The following is a 25,102-nucleotide window of genomic DNA, read 5'->3' on the forward strand; positions in this document are numbered from 1 at the left end:
CCAAGGCTGGCCTTAGCACCCCCATCTGCAGAGAAGTTAAGTGAGGCTTCTTAGAGATAGATCCCCAAGACTGACCAACAGCCTCAGCACTGTTTGTGGTGGTACCCATTAACTGTTCTGAAAGGGAAAATTCAACACAATAAAGATATCTAGAGAGCTATATCTTTTGTATCCAAAATTGTGAACCATCTAGATTTTCAGAAACGGGAGGAATCTGAGTAAACAGTTTATTTCATTCACTAAAACGCATGTTCCTACTAGGTTGGTGGTATATATCTGTAATCCAGAGTCCAGAAGCTGGCGTGAACTGTATGGTAAATTTTAGTGAGACTTTGTCTCAAGCAATGAAAGAAGGAGGAAATAGAGAGGATGGCCCAGGGAACTTGTGTCCCGAGCAGGTTTATTTAAATGCTTAGCTATCAGGGATTGGAACCCTGGTAAGATTAGAAGGGGTGGCCTTGTTGGAGGAAGTGTGTTTCTGGGGGTTCTCCTTCTCTGCCTTGGGATCAGGATGTAGCTCTCAGCTACAGTACCAGCACCATGCTTCCCACCATGATGATAACAGTCTAAACCTCTGAAACTGTAAGCCAGCCCCAATTAAGCGATTCCTTTTATAAGAGTCATCTTTGTTGTGGTGTCTTGTTTTTGTTTTTCCAGATAGGGTTTCCCTGTGTAGCCTTGGCTGTCCTGGACTCGTTTTGCAGACCAGGCTGGCCTTGAACTCACATCAATCAGCCTGCCTCTACCTCCCGAGTGCTGGCATTAAAGGTGTGCGCCACCAAGCCAGGCTGTCGTGGTGTCTTTTCTCAGAAATAGAAGGATGATTAAGAAGGTTACACAGCTCCCACTGTTGCGGCCCCCTCCCCCCTCCCCCCCTCTCCAGTTTCCTAGTTTCTTCTCTTTTGACCCCTCATAAGTCAGTCCTAGAGCCTGCTACTGCCCCTAAGCAGAAGTAGGGGCATGGCCTTCTTTCAAGAAACCTGAGCAAGTATACATCAACCCAGTGCCTGAACTGCAGGAGAGTAGTACATGGTGACACAGTGTTGAGCAGGTGACATCGGGGGGCCTCCTGGCTGCCAGCCACCCTGTGATACTTTCAGAGATCCTGTCCTACCCATCAGCTTTGTCCCTGTATCCTCAGCTTCATAGTGGTTTTCAGATGTGGCCCCTGACATGTGTGTAATGGCATTTACACCTCAGTGTCCTCATTACGTGCCCTCCCTGATGGAGGTCATCCACCCCCTGCCATCTTCAGTGTCCTTGGGCTGCTCCCATGTGTTGGTTACTCTGACGCTGCAAATAGCCTTTTCCAGCAGCTATCTGGTGCAGGCTGCACAGCAGGGCTCATGATGTCAGGATCACAGACTCCGAGGCTTCAGGTTGTCACAGGAGCCCAGGTCTGAGAAGACAGGTCCCTTTGGTCTCTACCTTACCATCCCTTTGTCTCTTTTCTCTCTCTAGAGTCACCTGTACATTTGGAAGGCCAGAAGTGCGCTCTGAAGATGTCTTGGGGACAGGTGCTACTGAGTATCTATCTATTGAGGTCATCTACGTCACCCTTTTCTCTGGAAGGGGGCGTGCCATGGGCTCTACCTTGTAGCTAGTGCCGCCCTGCAGAGAGAATGAGAGGTGACCCAGGCTCTTCTGCCCTTTTGCCCCACCCTCACCTCTGAAAGGCAGGTGTTGGGGTTGTTGGACACTGGGAGGGATTTTCTTGGCGGGTTTGTTGCTGGCTCCTCCCCAGCACACTTGGGCAAGCTATCAGAGGAGAGGGCGGGGCAAATCACACACGGAAGTCAGGTAACAGCCGGCACTCTCATACCTGCCAGCGCCAGCATCCAGAACCCCACGTTGACTCAGGGACCAGCCACCAGCATGCAGGTGAGCCTGGGTTTTGAGGGTACATACCTGCAGCCCCTACAGCTGCCATCCTTCCCTGGAAGGTTTGGTGGCAGGCTGTTCCCAATAACATGCCATTCAGGGAAAATGTGGCTAGAGTTGGATCAGAACTTATGGGGCAGGCTAAGGCTGGGGCATGACCCGTGAAGTAGCTTTCTAGTCCTATCCTGGAATTCTGGAGATCCCTATGAAAGTGTGTGACTTAGAGCTTTTCTGCCAGAGTCATCTGTGCAAGGTGAGGACACAGATGCTGTGGTGGAACCCCCAGATCTGTGCCTTGCGCTGAGGAGGAGGAACTGTGGGTGCCAGGTTAGACTGGCCTCGGCAGCTCTGCGCCGTGCTTTCTGGATCCTGCTCCAGGCAGCGGCCAGCTCTAATGCTGAACTTGGAGCCTAGGTGTAGAGGAGAAGGTAAGAAGTGGGGGGGGGGGGGGGGGGGAAGGGAGTACTTTTTAGAAAGCATCATTTCCCCTTCTGTCAACAAAGATGGTCACCTGGGTCAGAGACCAGCGTTGACATCCCCAGGGAGGAGGCACGGGTGAGGTAGAGAGTGAAACCAACTTCCCACTCAGGCACTAGGCCTCCAGGTGTGGGCTGTGTGGGTGGCTGCTCCTTCTGCTTTTACTCAGTCTTCTTCTCTCTGGGCCTTTCAGACTCAGCTCTGGGAGCTGACTGCTCGTGCCAGCACATAGACACACTTAACCTGGCCTCAGTATCCCCTTGCTAGCCTCTTCCCCAAGCTGGTGGCATAAATGGAGGGCATGAGCCTTGAGGACATAAAGTTTAGATACTCAGAGGACAGGGGGCCTCAACTCCTGGTTGGGTCTGAGCCTGCCCTTTCACTGTTTAAATTTCTTCCATGGCTCTCTGTTGCTTTTGTTGAAGTCCAAGAAATCTGCCTTGATCTGGCTTCTGTGAACTTGTAGCCTCACATGATGGCTTTGTCCTTGCCCTTTATACTCCAGCAAGGTTGAAGTGCTAAGGACTAAGTCACCAAGAGTAGTGACTACCAAGTTCCCTGGGGGTCAAACTGAGGCTTGCTGGCAGGTGCCTTTATCCACTGAACTATCTCACTGGTCCAGGGCTGAGTCCTCTGAGGTGGTTAGGACAGAGCATCTGAACGGGTTGAGAACTGAGTAAAAACTAAGTGCTATCTGCTTGGTGTGGTGTCAGAGGCCTTTGATCCCAGCACTCGGGAGGCAGAGGCGGGCGAATCTCTATGAGTTCAAGGCCAACCTGGTTTACAAAGCGAATCTAGGACAGCCAAGGCTACACAGAAAAACCAAAAAAGAAAACCAGACCAAACCAAACCAAAACCAAAACAAAAAAAAACCCAAACCAAACCAAAACCCAAAGTGCCACCTGCCTCTCAGGACTGACCCACACACTTTTCTCTTTCTCAGAAATGTAGCCCCAAACCTCCTGTGTTTATCTCCTGCCCTATGAGGGAAAGATTGGGACCACCTCTCCCACCAGATAGGCCTGACTCCAGACTCCAGTCCCTGTGTGCTCTCACCCCACGCTCCACCCTCCAGGGCTCTCAGTACTGAATTGCCTTTTCAGTGTCTGGGGATAAGTACGGGCAAGCACACAAAAGGATGGACTTCCGGGAGACAGAAGGTTACAGACCACTGCAAGAAGAGATGGGGAGAGAGACAGCGGCCTCAGGGGTTCCCAGGAGGCAGGGGAAGCAGAGATGGTGGCTAGAAGGCAGCGGAGGTGAAACTGAAGCATGTTACAGCCCTCAGAGCACTAGCCTGGGAGGTAAACATAATCTTCAGACAAGGGTGGGCCACACATGGTGTGCGAAGTGAGGTCCGCATGTCTTCACGCATGGGTACCGTGTCCCCACAGCTCAGGCTTGGTTTGGAGCTGGATGGAGCGGGATGCGCAGCTGTGCGGCTGAGGCCCAGTCCACTGCATGGCTTATAAGATTGGAGGTAGGAAGGACCAGGGGGAAATGGCAGGAACTGAGTGGCTGGGCGTGTGATTTCCTTAACTCTTTCCTGCCTGTGGATACTGCCAGGGCCATCCTTTGTTGCAGAGGTGATATGTCCTTAGAGTCTATAGGTGAGGAAATTGAGTCTCTGAGGGACTGATGACGTCACAGCCAGGGAATCTGTCTGCCTAGTCTGGCTGTCTATGGCAAGGTTGAAACTGTAGATCAAAGGCCCCAGCTGAGTGTGTGGGGACAGCCTTGTCCCTATCCTGGGTATCCTGGCGTCTCAGGACTCCACACAGCTTCTTGGAGGTGGATCCCAGGGGATTTGAATGCTCCAGGAACAGTGAGCAAGCTGCTTGGCTGGGGGTAAATATAATAGCTTCACAAGCCTGTCCCACCATGAACACAAGGGTCACACTGAGCTAGATGCTCATGGGTATCATTCACTTGGGATCAGCAAGATGTGGCCCTGGATGCACTGGCTCTGGACGGCTGGACCTTGAAGGCTGGGGGCTGTAGCTGTGGATGGGTGGTTGGTAAGCCCAGCATGCATGCATGCAGAACTTAGTGGCCCTGCCTGTCTTGCTATAGGCTGGGAATGACAGAACCAGAGCTCCTTAGGGGGGATCTCTGGCGTAGCTGATTGGCTACTACTGTCCCTGTGCTACAGTGTCAGCTAAAACCCTGTGCAGCTCCCAACGTGTGTGTAGCTTTGCCATGGATATCTAAACAGTGGTCCTGCCCAGAGTGGCTTCAGCCTAGGCTGGCTCAAGTGACATCCCCAGCCCCGTGAAGTTTCAGGTACCTGCTTCAAAGTTGCACACACCTCTAGCAGGAAGGGGATTTCTAATATACACCTGGGGATGGCTCTTGGCCTCTTCGCCCAGGTATATTTTGTGGATGGTCTCTTCTTCCCAGGATCCCCCTCAATTTGTGCTGCAGAGTCCAACAGGTTCCTGGTTCTGTCCTAGGTCTTATCTCTGCTCTAATTTGTTCTACACATTTTAATGCTTTAGGCCCTTGATGATGATATTGGTTTATAGGAAAGGGGAGGCATGAGAGGACATCTACTCAGGTCCAAAGTCAAGCCTATTTCACTCACCAATTCCTCCCTTGTGGTGAGTGGATGCCTAGGCTGGGTGCCCCGGACATTAGGGTGCCCTGGCTACCTATCCTGTTGGTTGAGATGTCACCTTCTTCCCAAGTTGAGACACAGGTGCTCACCCTGTATTGCACCTCTGAGTGTGGGTTCCTCTCCTGGGGAAGTTTCTATCTCTGCCCACAATTACCTGGGTACACATGCCTGTGGGCAATGGATGGGAAAAGCCAAGCGCTGCCCAGGAGTCTGGGAGATGCTGTCAGAGTGAGAGCCAACAGAAATGGTCCTTGGGGAGCCCCGCTGGAGGAGGAAGTCTAGCACACGGGGTACACACAAGCCCAAGAGATGGAGTTCTGAGGCCTGTGCTCCTTCCAGCAGCTAGATGGGGATGCAGGCAGAGGCGGCACCTGCCCATCCTTGAACCAGGAGCTCCTTGGGTACGTGAGTGTGCACACTCACAGGGCTGCAGTAGGGTGTGGATTGAGCAGCAAGACAAACAGCAAAACAAAGCAAAAGCACCCTAGGTTAAATTGAATTTCAGATGACTTCTTTTTCCTAAGTATAAGTATACGCAGGCCACACTGGGATACCTAAAAACAAATAATCAATCAAACAAAACAAGATTAAAAAAAAAAAAGGAGACCCAATAAACCCTTAATTGTGTTTTGTCTTGCTTTGAGATGAGGTCTTGCTATGTAGACCAGGCTGGCCTGGAACTTGCTATGTATATCAGGCTATGTACACATTCACAACAACCCTCTCAATTGCTAGCATGTGCCACCATGCCCATCCCAAAGCCTGTTTGTCTGTCTGAAATTCCTACATGACTGGGTGGCTTGTATTTTACCTGGCAGCTCTTGGGCTGGCCTGTTGGAGCAGTATGGTGAGACTCCCTGGAGGAGGCAGGAGGAATGTGTTTGGGAAGAAGAGGGATTACAGGTTTGTGGGGCAGGGGAAGCAGGAACCAGACCTGGCATCCGGGTGACCTCAGGGATGGTAAGATGCAGTGTGAAGACAGAGGCAGGGGCCACTGACGATGAGCACTGGAACTGGTAATGGGCTAAGCAAGACTCAGGGTCAGCGGGCTGTGCGATATGATAAAGGCAACCCGGGAAACAACTTCATTTGGCTCAGGTCTCTAGAAGGACATGGTCTCCAGTGTTCCTGCTTCTGGGACTGTGGAGCCACAGGGTCCTTGCCACTCTGGAGTCCCTCTGGAGCCCCTCCATCGACCCCGGCATTGCTCATAGGGACGTGGATGGGATGATGTCACACATGCATGCGGAGTCAAGGGACACATGATACATTACAAAGCCAACATCCGTAGCATCTGCCCAATGTTGTCTCGTTAGGCAGTGCCTCTGCCCATTTAACCCCTCCCTCGGCCTTTACTCCATTGGGTTTGGGGAAGTGCAACCTGCTCCGACCTGCCTGGCAGCTGGCTCCCACCTCCCCAGCTCTCCCTCCCTGCTTCCTACAGTCCACACCCTCAGGAAAGAAGCTCTGATGCCACTTAACTTCAGTCCTCAGGCACCTTGGTCGCTGAAAGTAAACGAAGTCCCAAGAACCCAACAGCTTGAAGCCACTGAGACAGAAAGCAAAGCACCCATTGCTCTGACTCTGTTCCCTCCCTTGGTAGTGTAGTTTTATTCCATCTGCAAGTATTCCTAAGAATATGCCATGTTCCTTGGAGGCTGAGACAGGAAGAAGAAAAGTCTGCCCAGGTCTGGGGTCCATATTAAGACACTATTTAAGCGGGCGTGGTGGTGCACGACTTTAATCCCAGCGCTCGGGAGGCAGAGGCAGGCAGATCACTGTGAGTTCAAGGCCAGCCTGGTATACAAAGCAAGTCCAGGCCAGCCAAGGCTACGCAGAGAAACCCTGTCTCAAAAAACAAAAAGAGAACAAAACAAGACACTATTTAAGTAAAACAAACAAAAACCCAGGCATACCATCCCATGCCTGTAATCCTAGCACTCAAAGGATACAGGCAAGGTGATCAGAAATTCAAAGTCAGAAATTCTCTCCTCCTCTTCCTCCTTCTCCTTCTTCTTTGTTTTTTTTTTTTTTTTGTTGTTGTTGTTATTTGTTTTTTTCAAGACAGGGTCCCTCTGTGTTAGCCTTGGCCGTCCTGGACTTGCTTTGTAGACCAGGCTGTCATTGAACTCACAGCGATCCACCTGCCTCTGCCTCCCAAATGCTGGGATTAAAGGTGTGCGCCACCACGCCTGGCCATTCTCCCCTTCTAATGAGTTTGGGGCCTGGGTTACCTGGAACTCTGGGTCAAAACCTCAAAAACAAACAAGCAAATTGACTTGGGTATATGGCTCAGTTAGTAAAAGCTTGCCTGCCACACACGAGACCCTGAGTTCAGTCCCTAAGCATATACTAGGTAAGGTACCGTCTGCCAGTAATTCTAGGGCCTGGAGGTAGAGGCATGAGAATTAGCAGTTCAAGGTCTTCACTGGCTACACAGTGAAGTTAAATCACTATATGACACCCTGTTTCAAAAAATAAAACAATTGCAAAGAATCTGGCTTGATTCCCAGCACCCACATAAATGGCTCCAGTTCCAGAGAATCTGATGCTCCCATTTGACCTCCAAAGGTATCAGGCACACACATAGCAAATAGATATACATGAAGGCAATAAAAATAAATAAAGATATAAAATCAGGTGTGGTAGCATACACTTTTAATTCCAGAACTCTGGAGGCAAAGGCAGATGGATCTCTGAGTTCAAGGCCAGCCTGGTCTATCCACATTGTGAGTTCTAGGCTAATCAGGGCTACATAGTGAAACTCCTGCCGCTCTCTTTTAGTTTTTTGAGACAGAGTTTTTCTGTGTTATCTTGGCTGTCCTGGACTCACTTTGTAGACCAGGCTGGCCTTGAACTCATATCAATCTGCCTGCCTCTGCCTCTCAAGTGCTGGGATTAAAAGCGTGCACCACCACACCTGGTGAAACCCTGTCTCAAAACAAGAAAAAAAGCATGGGTTGGAGCGACAACTCAGTGGTTAAAAGCACTTGCTCTTCGAAATGACCAGAGTTTCATTCCCAGAACCCACATGGCAGCTCACAATTGTCTGCAACTCCTGTTCCAGATGATCTGACATGCTCACACAGACGCAGCTATGCAGACAAATAAATGAGAAAGATAGAAAGGAAGGAAGGAAGGAAGGAAGGAAGGAAGGAAGGAAGGAAGGAAGGAACAAAGAGGCAGGTTGGAGAAATAGCTCAGTAGCTAAGAGCACTAGCTGTTCTTCAGAGGATCTGAGTTTGATTCCCAGCGCCCACATAGAATGCTTACAAACTTCTGTAAGTTCAGTTTCAGAGGACCCAATACCTCTTCTGGCCTCTATGGGCAGCATGGTTACACACAGTACACAGACATACATGCGGGCCAAACATCCATACACACAAAATAAATAAAAATTTAAAAAGCAAAGCTTTACTTGTTAATTGCTTTTTATTTTATTGAAAAACAAAAGCTATATTGTGCTAGGGACTAGAGAGATGGCTCAGTGGTTAAAAGCAATGGGTACTCTTCCAGAGAACCCTGGTTTAGTTCCCAGCACCCACATGGTGCCTCACAAAAATCTGTAACCCGTCTGGTCCCTCTGTGTCACCTTCCCAGTTCCAGTGGATCTGATGCTCTCTTCTGGTTTCCATGGGCACTAGGGATGCACATGGAACACAGACTTACATGTAGGCAAACACCTATCCTGTGAACATTTAAAAAAAAACTGTATCATGCTTGATGTAGACTCCTAAGGTTTGTTTTTATAAAATCAAGCTTGTTTGAGATTTTGAAGGCCATTCTGGTGTCTCCCAGGAATCAGCTAGCTTGCCATGACTAAGTCTCGGGAGGCACTTGTACTGCCCAGAACTTCGGCCACATACCTTTGGGTCTGGTCACTCAGGATTCCGTGTAGCTTTTAGTCACCATTTTCTTAGCTTGTGCTTGAGATATTTCTTCCTCTTGTCCTGGTGACATGACTCCTGGACTCTCCACATGGCCCTCTGAACTCTGAGGACTTAACGGCTGGGTGGACTCGGGGCTTCAGGCAGCAGGACCCGCACTCACCTCTGCATCCTGCTGTGCACCCCTGGCTCCCAGGCATATCAGGGGCGACCACAACCTTCCTCACATGGATTGGGGTGACACTGGTGCCCACTGTTTCTCATGCTCGTAGCTTTCTCTAGTCACTGGATGCAGCCCCCACAGTGGGTAAAGATAAAAGCCCACCTCCCAGAAAATCTGAGATCTTCACTGTGGTCCAGTAGTCAACAAGTCAGAAAAACCTCAAGTCCTTCAGGTTCCACCTGGGGCTCTCAGCGATGGGGAATATGCCTGACCTGAGTTTCCAAGGGTGGCCTGACCACGGGGTCTAGTATGGTTCAATTAAAAACCCAGTGCAAGCCTTTACTCCCAGCACTCGGGAGGAAGAGACAGGTGGATCTCTGTGAGTTGGAGGCCAGCCTGGTCTACAAAGAGAGTCTAGGACAGCCAAAGCTACACAGAGAAACCCTGTCTCAAAAAAACCAACAAAAACAAAAAACAAAAACCCAGTACAAAATGTGCCCCAAGTGTGTATGCATCCCCAGTGTCCCCAGACATCTTCAGACTCTTATAGTGTGTGTCACTGGTGTCTCCTAGCCCTCTGACTCTCCTTGATTGTCCTATGGTTGCCATTTCTTCACCCATCAAGTGTTCACCGGGACCCCTTTCAGTGACATCCCTGTGAGCCACTGTCTACTGTGAAGGAATGGCATGGGCCACCTTTTAAGGCCCTGAAAGGAGTCCTTGGTGTTTCCACACAGACTTCTCTGCTTGTGTTACACCTGTCACCTTCTGCTACCTTGTGACATCCTCAGCCTCACCTCAACCAGGGATTGCCTCTTTGCCGCTAGTTTCTGATAGACCGGTCCCCAGCTTGGGGACTGGTCAGAGAATGTAGGAACAGGCTTGTGAGAGGCTTACCTGTTCACCTCTCCATTTTTCTCTGTCCCTCAGGGTGATGATAACTTCCAGAGCTTGGTGGGGTCAGAAGGGGACCACTTGCCACTGATGGAGATGGGCAGTTGTAAGGTAGTTCTGCTCAGCTCTCCCAGGCTCGATTCCACCTATCCCCTCGCCTCCTCGGTGGGTCCTGTGCTTGGTTCTGGTCGCACACCTCCTCCTATATAGCCCATGTGCTAGGCTGGGTTCCCGTCTCATGCCCTCTCCCATCCTGTGTCTTGTGCTGGGTTCCATATCTACACCCCCTCCTGCCTCTGTCCAGGGTTCTACCCCCCCCATACCTTATCCCTCCAGCTTGAGGCCTCTGATCAATGGGACTGTGTCCTGGTGGCTGATCTCCAGACCCAGAAAATCCAGAAGCAGGTTCAGAGGCAACAGCAGTTCCTAGAGAAACTCGAGAGCAATGGCTTCCACTTCAAGGTGGGCTGGTTTGCATCAAGGGGCCAAGTCATGGGCCAGAGAGTTATGGGGGATGTCATGCCATCGTATACCCGAGGACCAGGGCATTGGATGATGGCTGTGGATAAGTTGGTTCCTCTGTGGCTCCCAAGATGATAAAGGACCAGAAGAAGGTGTTCTTTGGCATCCGAGCTGACAGTGGTATCTTTGACCTGTACCGGACTCTCCTCATGAAGCCTGAAGATCCTCACCAGCATCCCATCCCAGCTACCACAAGGTGAGGATGTATTGCTGAGCCAGGCCAGGAGGACCCTTGCCCTGTGACCAGGCAGAACAAGGGCCGCATCCCATCTGAGGTAGGAACCCAGCTCCACACTGTCTTAGTGTGGGTGTCACAGGGGGTCAGACCCCACTCTGTGCCTCAGTTTGGCATTTTGTAATAGTAATAATGTCTTGACACCCTGCGAGAACTCTTTATCACAGTTATCCAGAGTCAAAGTCAGCGGTGGAGCTGGGCGTGGTGACTCCCAGCACTCGGGGAGGCAGAGGCAGGCAGATCTCTGTGAGTTCAAGTCCAGCCTGGTCTACAAAAGCCAGGGCTGTTACACAAGAAATCCTGTCTTGAAAAGCCAAAACAAAACTAAAACAACCCCCAAAGTCAGCAGCAGAGTGAGCAGTCACTCCTCTGGACTCTGAGGTCTTTATCTCCCACAGACCCCTTTCTGGACATCTGGTCCTCAATATCTGTCAAGAAGAGCCTCCTGTGTCCCCAGCTACCCTCACACCCACAAACACTAATGCACCCCCTTCTGGTCCCGTGTTACCTACACACAGCTTCAGGAAGAGCTATCTGAGGGGGGGGGCTGGCTGGGTGACTCTGGCAAAGGACGGCCAGGGAATTGGGTACCAGGCAACGGGGTCCTGTGAACACAGAATTTTCTGGTACTGGGGAGAAATGAGGATAAAATCAGAAGAGTAGAGGCACCTTGCCAGGGTGGAAGGGGCAGGGGTCAGGGAAGAAAGATAGCCTTGTGGGGGAATTTCCGTGTGTTTGCTCTCAGACACTTAAGATGTATCTGAGGATGGCTCCACAAACGCCTGCATAGCCTCAGGCAACTTACCCTAACTTCTGAACATCAGTTTCCACATAAGCAGAACGACTCATGAGCGTGGAAGAAGGTTTGTACCCCTAACACTCAGCGTGTATAGGGGAGTGTGGTCAGAGGTTGGGGCTCTCGAGCCTGCATCTGGGAGAGATGTGGAAGCCTGCAAGTAAAGACCACATCGCATTTTGGAGGCCAGGCAAATCTGACCTGAGCAAGCTTTTTCAGGGTGATTTATGGACTCTGGGTTCTGGTCAGTTTTGGTAGGGTGCCTCTTCTAGAGCAGAGAGGGCCCGAGTGTGTGGAGAAGAGCACCTAGCTTCTCATGGGGCCATTTCTGATCCTGAGATTCTTGGGTTTCAGAATCCGAATTGTGAGCTTTGTCGTGAACAACAAGAGGAAACTTGGTGGTGAGCACAGCCGGGCAGGTGGCCGAGGAGGGTGCTGCTGAGGGCTGGATGCTCTGACCCTTCGCTGCTCTCTGACTGGGGCTCCCCGGAATCCCTAGAGACCTTTGAGGACCTGGTGAAGGATGGAGTTTTTGAGACCATGTTTCCTCTGCACGAGGTGAGGGGTAGACCAGCTCAGAATGGGCCTGAGGGTGGGATCCTGAGGCAGGAAGCCAAGCTCTCATTTTCCATCTCCCCGGACACAGGGGGAAGAGGACCTGAAGAGAAAATGGGCCCGATGGAGAAACATGTTCCGGAAACAGCCGATTAATGACATCAGGTAATACCACACCGAGCAGCTCCCCTGTGGACCACAGACACATCTGTGCTCAAACCAGATATCCTGTGGCCCAGCAAATCCAGTCCTAACTGACAGAAACGGTCCCCACTTAGCCGGACGCTAGCAGTAATCCTCCCTCCTACCCCCTCCCACAGCAGAGGGGGCGGTGGGGTGGGGGGCTGAGGGGGGAGGGGAATGGGAGGGTGGCCTTGATAGGGAAGCTTTCCCACAGGAACTACTTTGGCGAGAAGGTGGCTCTGTATTTTACCTGGCTTGGCTGGTACACCTACATGTTGGTGCCTGCGGCTCTGGTGGGCCTCGTCATCTTTCTGAGCGGCTTTGCTCTGTTTGATTCCAGCCAGATCAGGTAGGTTGGGGCCTAAGGCTTGTAGCCTCATTGTGGGCCAGGCAGGGAGGTGGGAGGGAGCCGGGATGGACCCCGCATCTGAAAACCACCAATCTTGCCTCTACACTCACAGCAAAGAGATCTGTAGCGCCTACAACATCTTCCTGTGCCCCCTCGGCGACTACAGCCGCAAATACCACCAGCTCTCAGAGATGTGTGCTTTTGCAAAGGTTTGATGCTACCGGGGTCTTTCCAGGGCTTACGCAAGGGTTGGCGCAGTATGTCCGTCCTGAAGTGGGGAAGATAAGGCACCTGAGTGCCCTGAAGAGCCACTAGGGGATGCTAGTAGGAGGCTTGGCACAAAGAAACCCTTCTGCTCCTTTCCCAGCTCACACATCTCTTTGACAATGAGGGTACTGTGGTGTTTGCCATCTTCATGGCTCTGTGGGGTGAGTTGCTGCTGGGAATCCTTGGAGGACCCTAGAGCCAACCAAGCTGGGCTCTTGAGCCACCCCAGCTCATCCCAGGTGCGCAGTGACACTCCTCTGTGCTGATTGTAGCCACAGTGTTCCTGGAGATCTGGAAGCGGAAGCGTGCCCGTGTGGTCCTAACCTGGAACCTATACGGATGGGACGAGGAAGAGGTAAAGGCCAGGGCTCCCTGCCAGCATCCCGTGTGGTCCATCCCTGTCTCCCTCGTGTCTGAGGTGTGTCTGGTGGCCTCCCTAGGAAGAGATGGCCCTCGAGCTCATTAACTATCCCGACTACAAGCTGATAAAACATCGTCACTCCTACCTGAGCAGCACCATCATCTTGATCATGTCCCTGTTCATGGTAGGATTTCTGGGACTTACGGTAAGGGCCGGGGACCCAGCCGTCCCTACTCTTCATGCCTAGCCCCAACCCTTCGCAGATCTGTTTCATGATTGGCATGGCCCATGTACTGGTTGTCTACCGTGTGCTGGCTGCTGCTCTCTTCAGCAGCTTCCTGGACGAGCAGGTGATCACCTTTGTGGTGGCGACCGGGGCTGTGGTGCATTACGTCATCATTGTCATCATGACTAAGGTAGGGGTCAGGCAGGGGAGGCCCTGGGTGCGGGCTGGGCTCCACTGAAGTCCTAGGTAAGTCTCACTTGGTTCCTTCCTCCCTCAGGTCAACAAATACGTAGCCCTGAAGCTTTGTGACTTTGGTGAGAAGACGCCAGCCTCTCTCTGGGAACTGGGGAGGACTCAGGGCTGAGAGTCATAGAGCTGTGATCAAACATGGGGTGGCGGGGGTGGGTGGGGTGTTGTTTCCCGGCTCTTCTGGGGTCTCTTACTTGAGAGGTGTAGGTGATGCTGTCTCGTTGGTCAAGAGAAAGACAAGGTGGCCATATCTCATTCCAGAGGATCCCAGGACCTTTTCGGAGAGGGAGAGCAAGTTCACTGTCAAGTTTTTCACCCTGCAGTTCTTTGCCCACTTCTCATCGCTCATCTACATTGCTTTCATCCTGGGCAGGTACGGCGCCTTGCCCTATATGCCTGCCCTCCAACCCAGGCCCCAGGTCCTTCAGTCTCAGCCCTCTTTACCTATTTCTTGCCTTTAAAAGTGGCCAGATCGGGGGTGGGTGGTGGATGTGGGTGTGTTGGGGTGGGGGGGGTGGGGCTGGGGGGGGTGGGGCTGGAGAGATGGCTCAGAGGTTAAGGGCACTGCCTGCTCTTCCAGAGGTCCTGAGTTCAACTCTCAGCAACTGCATGGTGGCTCACAACCATCTAGGATGAGATTTGGCGCCCTCTTCCGGCGTGTAGATGTACATTCAGGCATAACACTGTATACTTAATAAATAAATCTTAAAAAAAAAAAAAAAGGGGGCCAGATCAGGTGTGGTGGTGCATGCTTGGAATCCCAGCACTCTGGGAGGCAGAGGCAGGCGGATTGCTGTGAGTCCGAGGCCAGCCTGGTCTACAAAGCGAGCCCAAGACAGCCAAGGCTACACAGAGAAACCCTGTCTCGAAAAACTAAACCAAAAAAAGAAAAAAAGAAAGAAACTCAATATAGAGCAACACCTTTTGTGATCCTGGGCTCCAGAGGTGACACAGCCAGCCTGGTGGGTTTCTTGTTTGTACGTGCTTACCTGCACACAAGTATCTACTGCTTAGGTGGTTCTGCCATGTCAGTAATTAGCTTTTTACATGGAAACATCCAGGTGTCTCTGCTGAGTGTCCCATATTCTACACACCTTTTGTGGAGGTGCTGTGTTTCATGAAGAAACTACATGAACATCCCCTCACCTTCCTGAGTTAAATGAGCCATTTTTGGTGCATCTAGTGTGCACCGTTTTATTTTCATTAATGCTTTCTGTATGTGCTTAGACGTTATAAGATGTGCTAAGGTAGCCAGGCGTAGTGACTCACACTTTTAATCCCAGCACTCGGGAGGCAGAGGCAGGTGGATCCCTGTGAGTTCCAGGCCAGCCTGGTCTAGGACAGCCAGGGATACACACAGAGAAACCTTGTCTTGAAAAACAAAACAAAACAAACAAACAAAAAAAGATGTGCTAAGATGTTGTATCACAGTTCATCACAAACTTCCCACCAAACCTCCCAGCATGTTCAAAGATTTGGGAGTCCCTTAGCCTGTCCTGTTCTTGAAGCTCATTCCTGGCGTTTTGTCCCTGTTACCTGCCTGCACCGGGTCAAGCCTGAGCCCTCTCACAAAGAGCAGTTCTTTTCTATTCAAGTCTTTTTGTTCTTTAACGGAGTACAGCTGTCTTCATGCAGGTCCTGTAGTGTTTGTGTGAATTCCTTTTTTTTTTTTAGATATATTTATTTATTTTATGTATATGAGAAGAAGGAATCAGACTCCATTACAGATGGTTGTGAGCCACCATGTGTTGCTGGGAGTTGAACTCAGGACCTCTGGGAGAGGAGCCAGTGCTCTCTGAGCCATCTCTCCAGCCCCTTGTGTGAATTTCATTTCATGCTGGTTATTTCCTTCCCTCTTCTTTCTTTCTTTCTTTCTTTCTTTTTTTTTTTGAGACAAATTTTCACTATCCTTAGTGTTCTTGCTTCAGTGTGTTGAGTGCCAGGCTATCAAGCCTCTGTCTTTAACCCATGGCTGTGACTGATATTTTCTCAAGCCCTACTCCTCAGGAGTTTGGTTTCCTTCCTTCTTTTGTCTTTTTTTTTTTCCTTTGCGTTACGGTCTCTGTATAGTCTATGCTGGCTTGGAATGTGGCCTGTAGTCCAGGCTGGCCTGGAATGTGGCCTGCAGTCCAGGCTGGGCTGGCCTGGCCTGGAACTTGTGACTGTCCTCCTGCTTCTGCCTCTCAAGTGCTGAGATTACAGCTGTGTGCCACCACACGCACACAGCTTCTAGTGGTTTTCCTGCATGAAGGAAAACCAGTGCAGCCTGATGGGACTTCAGGTAGCTCTCAGTGCTGTCAGCTGATGGGGCCACGTTCTTCACTTGCTTATTTTGACTTTCCAATCATATGTCCTCAAATTGCACTTTTTCCTTTGCAGATTTGTACTAGTGTGCTCTATATTTCTCTTGCCATTTACAAGTCGTTTCAGCACCGTGTTAAGTAATAGCTACCATGAATCTTTTTTTCTTCTTTTCTTTTCTTTTTTTCTTCAGTTTTTTGCGAAAGGGGATCTCTGTGTAACAGCCCTTGCTCTCCTGGAAATCTCTTTGTAAACCAGACTGGTCTTGAATTCAGATATCCGCCTGCCTCTGCCTCCCAAGTGCTGGGATTAAAGGCGTGCGCTGCCACGCCCAGCTGCTACCACGAATCTTTTTTTTTTTTTTTTTTTTTTTTTTGGTTTTTCGAGACAGGGTCTCTCTGTGTAGCCTTGGCCATCCTGGACTCACTTTGTAGACCAGGTTGGCCTCGAACTCACAGCGATCCGCCTACCTCTGCCTCCCGAGTGCTGGGACTAAAGGCGTGCGCTGCCACGCCCAGCTGCTACCAAGAATCTTAATGGAAATGCTTCTAGGACTTCACCGTTAAAAATGGACCCCTGCGGTTTACAACAGTTTACAGTTTTTGCCACGTTATGGAAAGCAAATGGTCTTCTTGCTGATGTTTGTTTGCTGGTTTTGGAATAGGCTTGCAGCCTGGCTGGCCTCAAACATGCTATGAAGCCAAAGACGGCCTGAGTGTTGGGCTTGCATGTGTGAGCAACTACGGCTGGTGCTTTGCTTGCTTGTTCTGAGACAGGCTTTTTACTTTGTGTTCTTATTCAGGGCAGTCCTGCTTCAGCCTTTCAAGTGCTGGCAGTGGAGGTGTGAGCCACCACATATGACTTGAAAGCAGATGCTTTTAATCACAAAATGACACTATGTGCAGTTTCCACGGAGAGAAACTGAGGCGGTGTTCAACAGACCTTGTCTGGAGGCATCTGAGCCTAAGAAGGTGCTTGTGTGAGGCTGAGCCTGTGTAAGCCTAGGGCACAGTGCCTTAGGGTACTGTCCTCTCATGCCATTTCTTTTCTGTTTTTCTTAGTTTCTTTTCTATTGCTGTAATAAAACACTATTGCCAAGGAATCTTATAAGAGAAAGCATTTGCTTGGCAGTAGTGATACACACACCTTTAAATGCTAGCACTTGGGAGGTACAGGTAGGTGGATCTCTGAGTTCAAGGCCAGCCTGGTCTACAGAGTGATTCTAGAACAGTCAGGGCTATTACATCGAGAAACTCAGTCTCAAAACACCAAAATAAATAAATAAATAAGTAAGCAAGCATTTAATTTGAGCTGGGTGTGGTGGTGGACCCCTGTAACCCCAGCACTCAGGGAGGCAAAGGAAAGTAGATCTCTGTGAGTTCAAGGCCAGCCTGGTCTACAAAGCAAGTCCAGGACAGCCAAGGCTGCACAGAGAAACACTCTCTGAAACCAGCACCACCACCTGCAAAAAGAAAAGAAAGCATTTAATTTGGCCTAAGATGTTAGAGGCTTAAAGCCCATGATGGCAGAGCAAAGAAGAAACAGCTGAGAGCTCACATCTTGATCCACAACCAGGAGGCAGAAAGAGCGAGCACTAGGAATTGCACCAGTCTTTCTTTCTTTCTTTCTTTCTTTCTTTCTTTCTTTCTTTCTTTCTCTTTTTAAAGTTATTTACCTTTTATTTTATGTGCATTGGTGTTTTGCCTGCAAGTATGTCCATGTGAGAGTGTCAGATCTTGGAATTACAGACGGTTTGTGAGCTGCCATGTGGTGCTGGGATTTGAACCCGAGTCCACTGGAAGAGCAGTCAGTGCCCTTAACTGCAGAGCTGTCTCTCCAGCCCCCTTGAGCCAGGTTTTGAAACCTCAAAGTCTGCTCCAGTGACTTCCCTCTAACAAGGCCATACCTCCTAATCCTTCCCAAAACTAGGGACCAAAGATTCAAACATATGTGTGGGCGTGGGGGGGGGGGGACGCATTTTCATGCAGACCACCGCCTTCCACACTCTGGCCCCCATAGGCCTAGAACCATACCAAAAACGCCAAATGCATTTAGTCCAGTCTTAGAAGTCTCCATGGGCTTTCCCTGTCAATGCTGTTTAAAGGTCTGAAGTTCAAAGTCTTCTGACACCCATGGGAATCTTGACTTCCTGTAAAACAAAAAAGCAAAATCGCACACTCTCAACACGACACAGAATATACATTACTGCCGTGAAGAGGAGGGAGAGAGACACGGTGAAGAAATACTGGACAAAAGCAAGATGGAAATCCAGCAGGGCACACTTCAAATCCTGCAGCTCCTGCAGCGTCCACTGTCAAAGAGATTAGCTGTCTCTAGCTGTCCAGCTTTGCTGCCTGCAGCACGCTTCTCTCTCTTGGGCTGGGTCCACTCCCTGCACGTGGCTCTCCTTGGCAGATACCCTATGGCTCTGGCCCCTGTAACAGCTCCGGCTTCACGTTTGCAGCTTCCCGCACTGGCCTCCCAGGGCCTTATGCAGAGACTCGCCTGCCACATGCCCAGGCACAATAAGTCTCCTTAACTCCAGAAGGGGATTCCACAACCCCTAGCTTGCATATTACCTTTTATGACTCTAAAGCCAAAACAATGTGGAGGACGCTGCCATACTTGACTACTGACATGGGGTGAACTCTGGAGCCCATTAATCACATTCATAGCAGTTCTGATTTATTGTTGCCTTCCCCAGCCACCACTAGACAGGGTTTTTATTGTGTAGCCCTGGCTGTCTTGGAACTCACTCTGTAGGCCAATCTTGCCTCAAACTTGAACTCACAGAGATCCACCTGCCTCTGCCTCCCAAGTGCACTACCACACAGCTGGTGTTGCTTTCTTTCTTTTTTGTTGGTTTTTTTCGAGACAGGGTTTCTCTGTGTAGCCTTGGCTGTCCGGGACTCACTTTGTAGACCAGGCTGGCCTCGAACTCACAGTGATCCGCCTGCCTCTGCCTCTCAAGTGCTGGGATTAAAGGTGTGCGCCACCACTGCCTGGCTTGCTGTTGCTTTCTAAAAGCAGAAAAGTCCTTAGGCCTTTTCGTTCCACAAGTTGGAAGCTTAGTTGGGTGGGGTCTTGCTCTGAGTTCCTCTTGCCTTTATTCCAGTTTTGATCAAACCTCTCTCTCTCTTTTTAAAAGATTTATTTATTTATTATGTATATAGTGCTGTGCCTGCATATATATCTGCACACCAGAAGAGGACGTTAGATCACATTACTTGTGGTCATGAGCCACCATGTGGTTGCTGAGTATTGAACTCAGGACCTCTGGAAGAGCAGACAGTGCTCTTAACCGCTGAGCCATCTCTCTAGCCCCAGAATCAGGCCTCTCTATAATCTTTTTTTATTTATTTTATTTTATTTGTTGGTTTTTCGAGACAGGGTCTCTCTGTGTTAGTCTTGGCTGTCCTAGACTCACTTTGTAGACCAGGCTGGCCTCGAACGCTCAGCGATCTGCCTGCCTCTGCCTCCCGAGTGCTGGGATTAAAGGCGTGTGCCACCACGCCTGGCTACCTCTCTATAATCTTACCTCTTTCAGCACAAGCCTTGACTCCAACATTACGTTTCCTGGTACTCTTTTTCTCTTTAAAATGTATATTTTGGCTGGCCGGTGATAGAGCAAGCCTTTAATCCCATCACTCAGGAGGCAGAGACAGGCAGATCTCTCTGAGTTTGAGGCCAGCCTGGTCTACAAAGTGAGTCCAGGACAGCTAGTACAACAAGAGAAACCCTATCTCAAAAAAAAAAAAAAAAATATATATATATATATATATATATATATATATATTTTACATTTCTTTTTACCCTGCTTGCTCTTTTTCATTGTAGACTCGCATAAGAGTGATTACTAATAATCATGTAACAGAATCAATTTTAGGCTGTCTTGAAACCTCTTTCACCAAGGTGGTGTGGTAGCACATGCCTGTAATTCCAGCACTTGGAAAGGCAAAGTCAGGCAGATCTCTGTGAGTTTGAGACCAGCCATGTCTACAGAGCGAGTCCAGGACAGCCAAGGCCACACAGAGAAAACTTGTCTCCAGAAAAAAAAAAGAAAAAAGAAAAAAAGAAAAAAAGGAAAGAAATTTCTTCCACCAGGAAAACTAGTTCAGTATTTTTTCATTTAGCCTCAGGCCAGCTCTTAGAACAAGGGCAGAAAAAGACACTTTTTTTTTTTTTGCCAAAATATCTCAAGAATTGTGTCTAGGCCTGTTGCTCATATATATTTTTTTCTGAACACGCTTGAGCTGGACCTCCATAGTTTATATGGCTCTCAGTAGCACTGTCTTCCAAGCTCTGATGAAGACGAGGATGGGCCACTGGGCTCTACCCACAGCGTTCAGTCATTTATGTAGTCCAAAGTCCCCAAGTCTTCTGCATTTTTCCAAAAACAACACAGTCGGGTCTTTTTTCAGTAATAGCCCACTCCCTGGTACTGCCCTCTGTCTTAGTTACTTTTCTATGGCTGTGATAAAAACCAAGGCAACTTACAAGAGAAAGTGCTTGGTTTGGCTCACAGTTCCAGAGGGTTGGATTGTGGGATGATGAAGTGAACAGTTCGGAGCTCACAACTTGCTCTACAACCATGTGACAGAGAGCGAGAGAGCGAGAGATAGTGAGAGAGAGAGAGAGAGAGAGAGAGAGAGAGAGAGAGAGAGAGAGTGTGTACTAGGAATCAGGTGTGTTTTGTTTTGTTGTTGTGGCTGTTTTTTAAACTGAAAAACATTTTTTTTTTCGTACAATGTATTTTGATTATGTTTTTCCCATATCCTGGGTAAGTCTTTCGAAATCTCAAAGCCCAACCCCAGTGACTACCTCTTCCAAAAGAGCCACACCTCCTAATCCATCCCAAAACCATTCCACCAACTAAGGACAAAGTATTCAAATATATGAACCTATCGGGAGAGGGGCGGGGCAGGGCGGCGGCGGCGGCAGCAGCAGCAGCAGCAGCAGCAGCAGCAGCAGCAGCGGTTAGGGCCTTTTCATTCAAACCACCACACTCTTACTCTACCCTCCCAGGGTCCCAAGAGTCAGGGTACTGCCCAACTTCCTCACAGGCCTCGATTTTTCTCCCTAGGATCAATGGTCACCCTGGAAAGTCCACGCGCCTGGCTGGGCTGTGGAGGCTAGAGGAGGTCAGTGTGTCCTGAGGCCTCGCTGCCCAGTGCTTGAGCTCCCCTCCTCCCTTGAGCTCTACCCCTGACCTTCACGTTGGCCCCACAGTGCCATCTCAGCGGCTGCATGATGGACCTGTTCATCCAGATGGCCATCATCATGGGGCTCAAGCAAACCCTGAGCAACTGTGTTGAATACCTGAAACCGTGAGGACTCTTCCCGCCCCATCCCCCACCTCCACCCCCCACCCCCCCAATCCAGCCCTGCCCCCCCCCCCACCGTGCCTATCCCCAGGGCTCTGCAGTCTTTCTGTGTCTTCCACGTGTTCTTGGCGCCCACAGGTGGTTGGCCCATAAATATCGCTTGATGCGGGCTAATGAACACCAGCCTGAATCCAAAGACCCAGAACTGGAGGCGTGGCAGCGGAACTACTACCTGAATCCAGTCAACACCTTCAGCCTGTTTGATGAGTTCATGGAGATGAGTGCGTAGAGCTGAGGGGGCTGAGCAGATGGGCTGGGGATGCAGGGTGAAAAGTAGGCGGCTGCGCCCGATCCAGGGTGACATTTTCACCCTGCAGTGATCCAGTATGGCTTCACCACCATCTTTGTGGCTGCCTTCCCACTGGCACCACTCTTGGCACTCTTCAGCAACATTGTGGAGATCCGCCTGGACGCCATCAAGATGGTCAGACTACAGCGGCGCCTGGTCCCTCGGAAGGCTAAGGACATAGGTCAGAGGCCATGCAAGTTGTACAGTGCAAGAGAGCAGCCAGGGCACTGGGGAAAACAACTTCCAATCCTGGGTTGTTGTTGTTGTTGTTGTTGTTGTTTTAAACCAGCCCATGCCAGGCCACCTTGAAGAAGGTTGTAGCAGCTGGAACCCCTGTCCCTTACTCTAGAGACAGTCCCTAGGTTTCTCTGATATGGACACTAAGTCTCATGGGCTCAGACCCGCAGAAAAAGGCAGGCTAGGGTGCACTTGGCAAGGCCCTCCCGTGAGCCTCCAGCCTCCAATGGGGACCCTATGGAAAAGCAGGAGTCTGATCACATGAGAGGGAAGGTATGGCAGAACAGAGAGACCTAGGCTTCTGTCACCTTGACATTCCACAGTGAGAATGACAGATGTCAGGGAAACAGATGGATCCGATGCTACACCTCAGGAGAAGCATTAGGGAGGACCCCAGGCTTAGGAATTCTCGCTCGGGTGGGGCCCAGGAGATAAACAACGCGTTGAAGAGTTCTAGGAAGAAGGTGGGGATGGGGAACCCCGAGTTCTTCACTGCTCATGGCAGGGAGAAGAGGGTGCAGTTATACCCTGCCTGTCTTAGGTTTCCTAGTAGATCACTTGGCCCCCATGGCTACAATGGGGCCACGAACAGAGATCTCATAAGGCTCCTTGACCAACCAGGCACCAAGCTTTTAGGACAGGAGACTACCAATAATCAAGAGTGTGAGCATCATTCCGCTGCTTTCGTTCAGGGACCTGGCTGCAGGTATTGGAGACCATTGGAGTGCTGGCAGTCATCGCCAATGGGATGGTCATCGCCTTCACCTCTGAGTTTATCCCCAGAGTCGTCTACAAGTACCACTATGGCCCATGCCGAAAGTACCAGAACTTCACTGATGAGTAAGGCATTACAACTGTCGGGTGAGACTGCCCCTTCCAGCTCAGTCCTTGGAGCCCACACTTGGGGTTCTCCTGAGTATGTCTAGGTGTTGACAGTGCTATCTGGGGGCTGCACGGGGTTGGGACTTGACCACTCCTTGCGCTGTCTACATGACCTACGTACCTTGGCTGCATCCCATAAATGACTGATGGGACTCTTGTTGGTTGGGGAGGGGAGTATCAGGCCCTGTTGGTGATGAGCAGGTTGTATCTAAATGCCTCTCCTGCAAAGCTGTCCATCCCTGCCCTGCTTTCTGGTGTGGGGAGGCAGAGCAGGAATGTGACTAGCTCCCACCACACCTGCAGACCCGGGGCTCTTTGGGTCAGCCCTAGGAGTGTTTTTCCAGCCTGGTAGGGAAGAGAGTTGGCGATATCCCCAAGGCCCCTCAGGCTCCCTTCCCCCTCTCAAGTGTGGCCCCTTGTGCTTAGATAGCAGTCCTTTTCTCATAAAAGGAAGCGGAGGAGGCCTTCCACGGTGTGTCTTCTCCCCAGTGCCTTTTCAGGAGGAGCCTCAGGCCATTTGAACATGCGTTCCCCACCCCCCACCCCCCACTTGTCTCTCTCCAGCTGCCTCCAGGGCTATGTCAACCACAGTTTGTCTGTCTTCCGCACCAAGGACTTGCAGGACCATGGCAGGATAGTCGGCCAAGAAAATGTGACCCATTGCAGGTTTGGAACCCCTTCTCCCCCATAAATGCCCTCTAAACTCCCGATTCCTGACCTCAGGTACTTTCCCTACCCCAGGTACCGGGACTACCGGAATGAAGATGACTACAACTTCTCTAAGGAATTCTGGTTCATTCTGTCCATCCGGCTGGCCTTTGTCATCCTCTTTGAGGTGGGTAGAATTGTGAGCGAGAGCCTGAGTACAGGCAGCTCTCTTACTCCTCTTTCCTAGCCCCCAAATCCTACTAGTTTCTTCTTAGCCATTGACTTTGCTAGTTTTTTTTTCCCCCTCCCTACCCACCCTCAGCACGTCGCCTTGTGCATCAAGCTCATCGCTGCATGGTTTGTGCCTGATGTGCCCCAGTCAGTGAAGAACAAGGTTCTGGAGGAAAAGTACCAGAAACTTCGGGAAAAGATGTGGTAGGGATGCTGACGCTGATTCGGCTGGGGCGGGTCTGTGCCTGGGGGGACAGGCCTGGCTTCTGACCTGTACCAACCACACCCTTTCTGTAGCTTCATTTCCAGGAGCACAGACGTATAGACAGCCTAGGGCAGGTGGGGAAATGCTGGCTGCCAGGAGCCCGGATGAGGAAGAAGTCCCCACCTCTACAGCTTTCCCCTGCCCGTAACAATGTGTATGTGTGTGTTGAGGGAGACTGTAAAATTATGTATGTAGTCGCCGGGCATGGTGGTGCATGCCTTTAATCCTAGCACTTGGGAGGCAGAGGCACGCAGGTTGCTGCGAGTTCGAGGCCAGCCTGGTCTATAAAGTGAGTCCAGGACAGCTAAGGGTATACAGAGAAACCCTGTCTCGAAAAACAAAAACAAAACAAAACAAAATCACAAACAAACAAACAAAACAAAACAAAAAAACCAAAACCAAAAAAAAAATTATGTATGTATATGTAAGGGTGGTCCTGGGTGGTCTACATATATGTTAGTGAATGAAGGTCATAGGAGAACTTTGGATATATGTAGGAGCATCCTATGTTATCTCGGGAAGGTCATGGATATGTACGAGTCCTTGAAATTCCATGTATATTTAGGGTGTTTACAAGCAGCACGGATGTGCCTGTGAGGTTTGTTCAGACTGGCACAGACATGACTTAAAACTCTGGAGTGATCCTAGTACCCGTATAACTGCAGGCTGCTCAGAAAATCCCAACGCAGTAAAATCAGCCCGAGTTCCACGGACCTCCTCCATGGACGGCCTCCGTGCTCCGTGGGTCTCCTGTTGATGGGAGGCCGAGAGAGACCAACTTCAAGCTTTCCCCTTCGTAATCGTGGATCCCCACAGCCGGTACAACTTTTTACAAACAAAATAAACTTGTGTGTACTGATTTCTGAGCCTCATGGTATGGATCCAGATTATTTCTGCCCTGGGCTAGATGGAGGAAGGGTGGTAGCCTCGGCCACCTGGCTTTTCCCTGGGCTGCCTCAACTTCTAGGTGAGGGGCACCTTATCGAAGGAGGTTTTGCTTTCCAAATATCTGGATTTGGGGATGGCAAAAGAAGACACAAGGTCATTTATGGGGGGGTGGGGGGGGTGGATCAAGGCAGACTCCCTGGAGGAAAGGGAAGAGCTCAGGCAGGGTGGCCCCTTGTGAGCTGCTAGGCAGGGTGGCCCCTTGTGAGCTGCTCTAACTGGGCTGGTTTGGCCACTGCCCCAAAGCCGGGAAAGCTG

The 25,102-nt window shown here is 50.3% G+C and overlaps 1 protein-coding gene across 3 annotated transcripts; it reads left to right on the forward strand.

Annotated features, from left to right (window-relative positions):
• Positions 1-1,746: 1,746 nt before the first annotated feature.
• On the forward strand, positions 1,747-24,765 carry ANO9 (anoctamin 9; the record flags this gene model as incomplete). 3 transcript variants are annotated; one of them, XM_084772632.1, is made up of 25 exons in its annotated part: positions 1,804-1,881; positions 3,753-3,838; positions 9,956-10,030; positions 10,256-10,381; positions 10,513-10,637; positions 11,827-11,873; positions 11,972-12,030; positions 12,119-12,192; positions 12,425-12,559; positions 12,672-12,768; positions 12,927-12,987; positions 13,099-13,181; positions 13,267-13,371; positions 13,451-13,603; positions 13,691-13,727; positions 13,924-14,035; positions 21,047-21,104; positions 21,193-21,290; positions 21,426-21,568; positions 21,665-21,817; positions 22,566-22,713; positions 23,320-23,421; positions 23,497-23,590; positions 23,726-23,838; positions 23,932-24,765. In XM_084772632.1, the coding sequence occupies exons 2-25, from the start codon at positions 3,785-3,787 to the stop codon at positions 23,957-23,959; spliced, it is 2,280 nt and encodes a 759-aa protein (XP_084628758.1). In that variant the 5' UTR covers positions 1,804-1,881; positions 3,753-3,784. The 3 variants fall into 3 exon arrangements, with proteins under 3 accessions (XP_084628760.1, XP_084628758.1, XP_084628759.1); XM_084772634.1 differs by lacking the exon at positions 3,753-3,838 and having other exon boundaries at positions 1,747-1,881; XM_084772633.1 differs by lacking the exon at positions 23,932-24,765 and having other exon boundaries at positions 23,726-23,842.
• Between the last annotated feature and the right edge of the window lie 337 nt (positions 24,766-25,102).

This window comes from Acomys minous (genome assembly GCF_964271855.1).
Source record: "Acomys minous genome assembly, chromosome: 2".
In the NCBI taxonomy this organism is placed as follows: Eukaryota; Metazoa; Chordata; class Mammalia; order Rodentia; family Muridae; genus Acomys; species Acomys minous.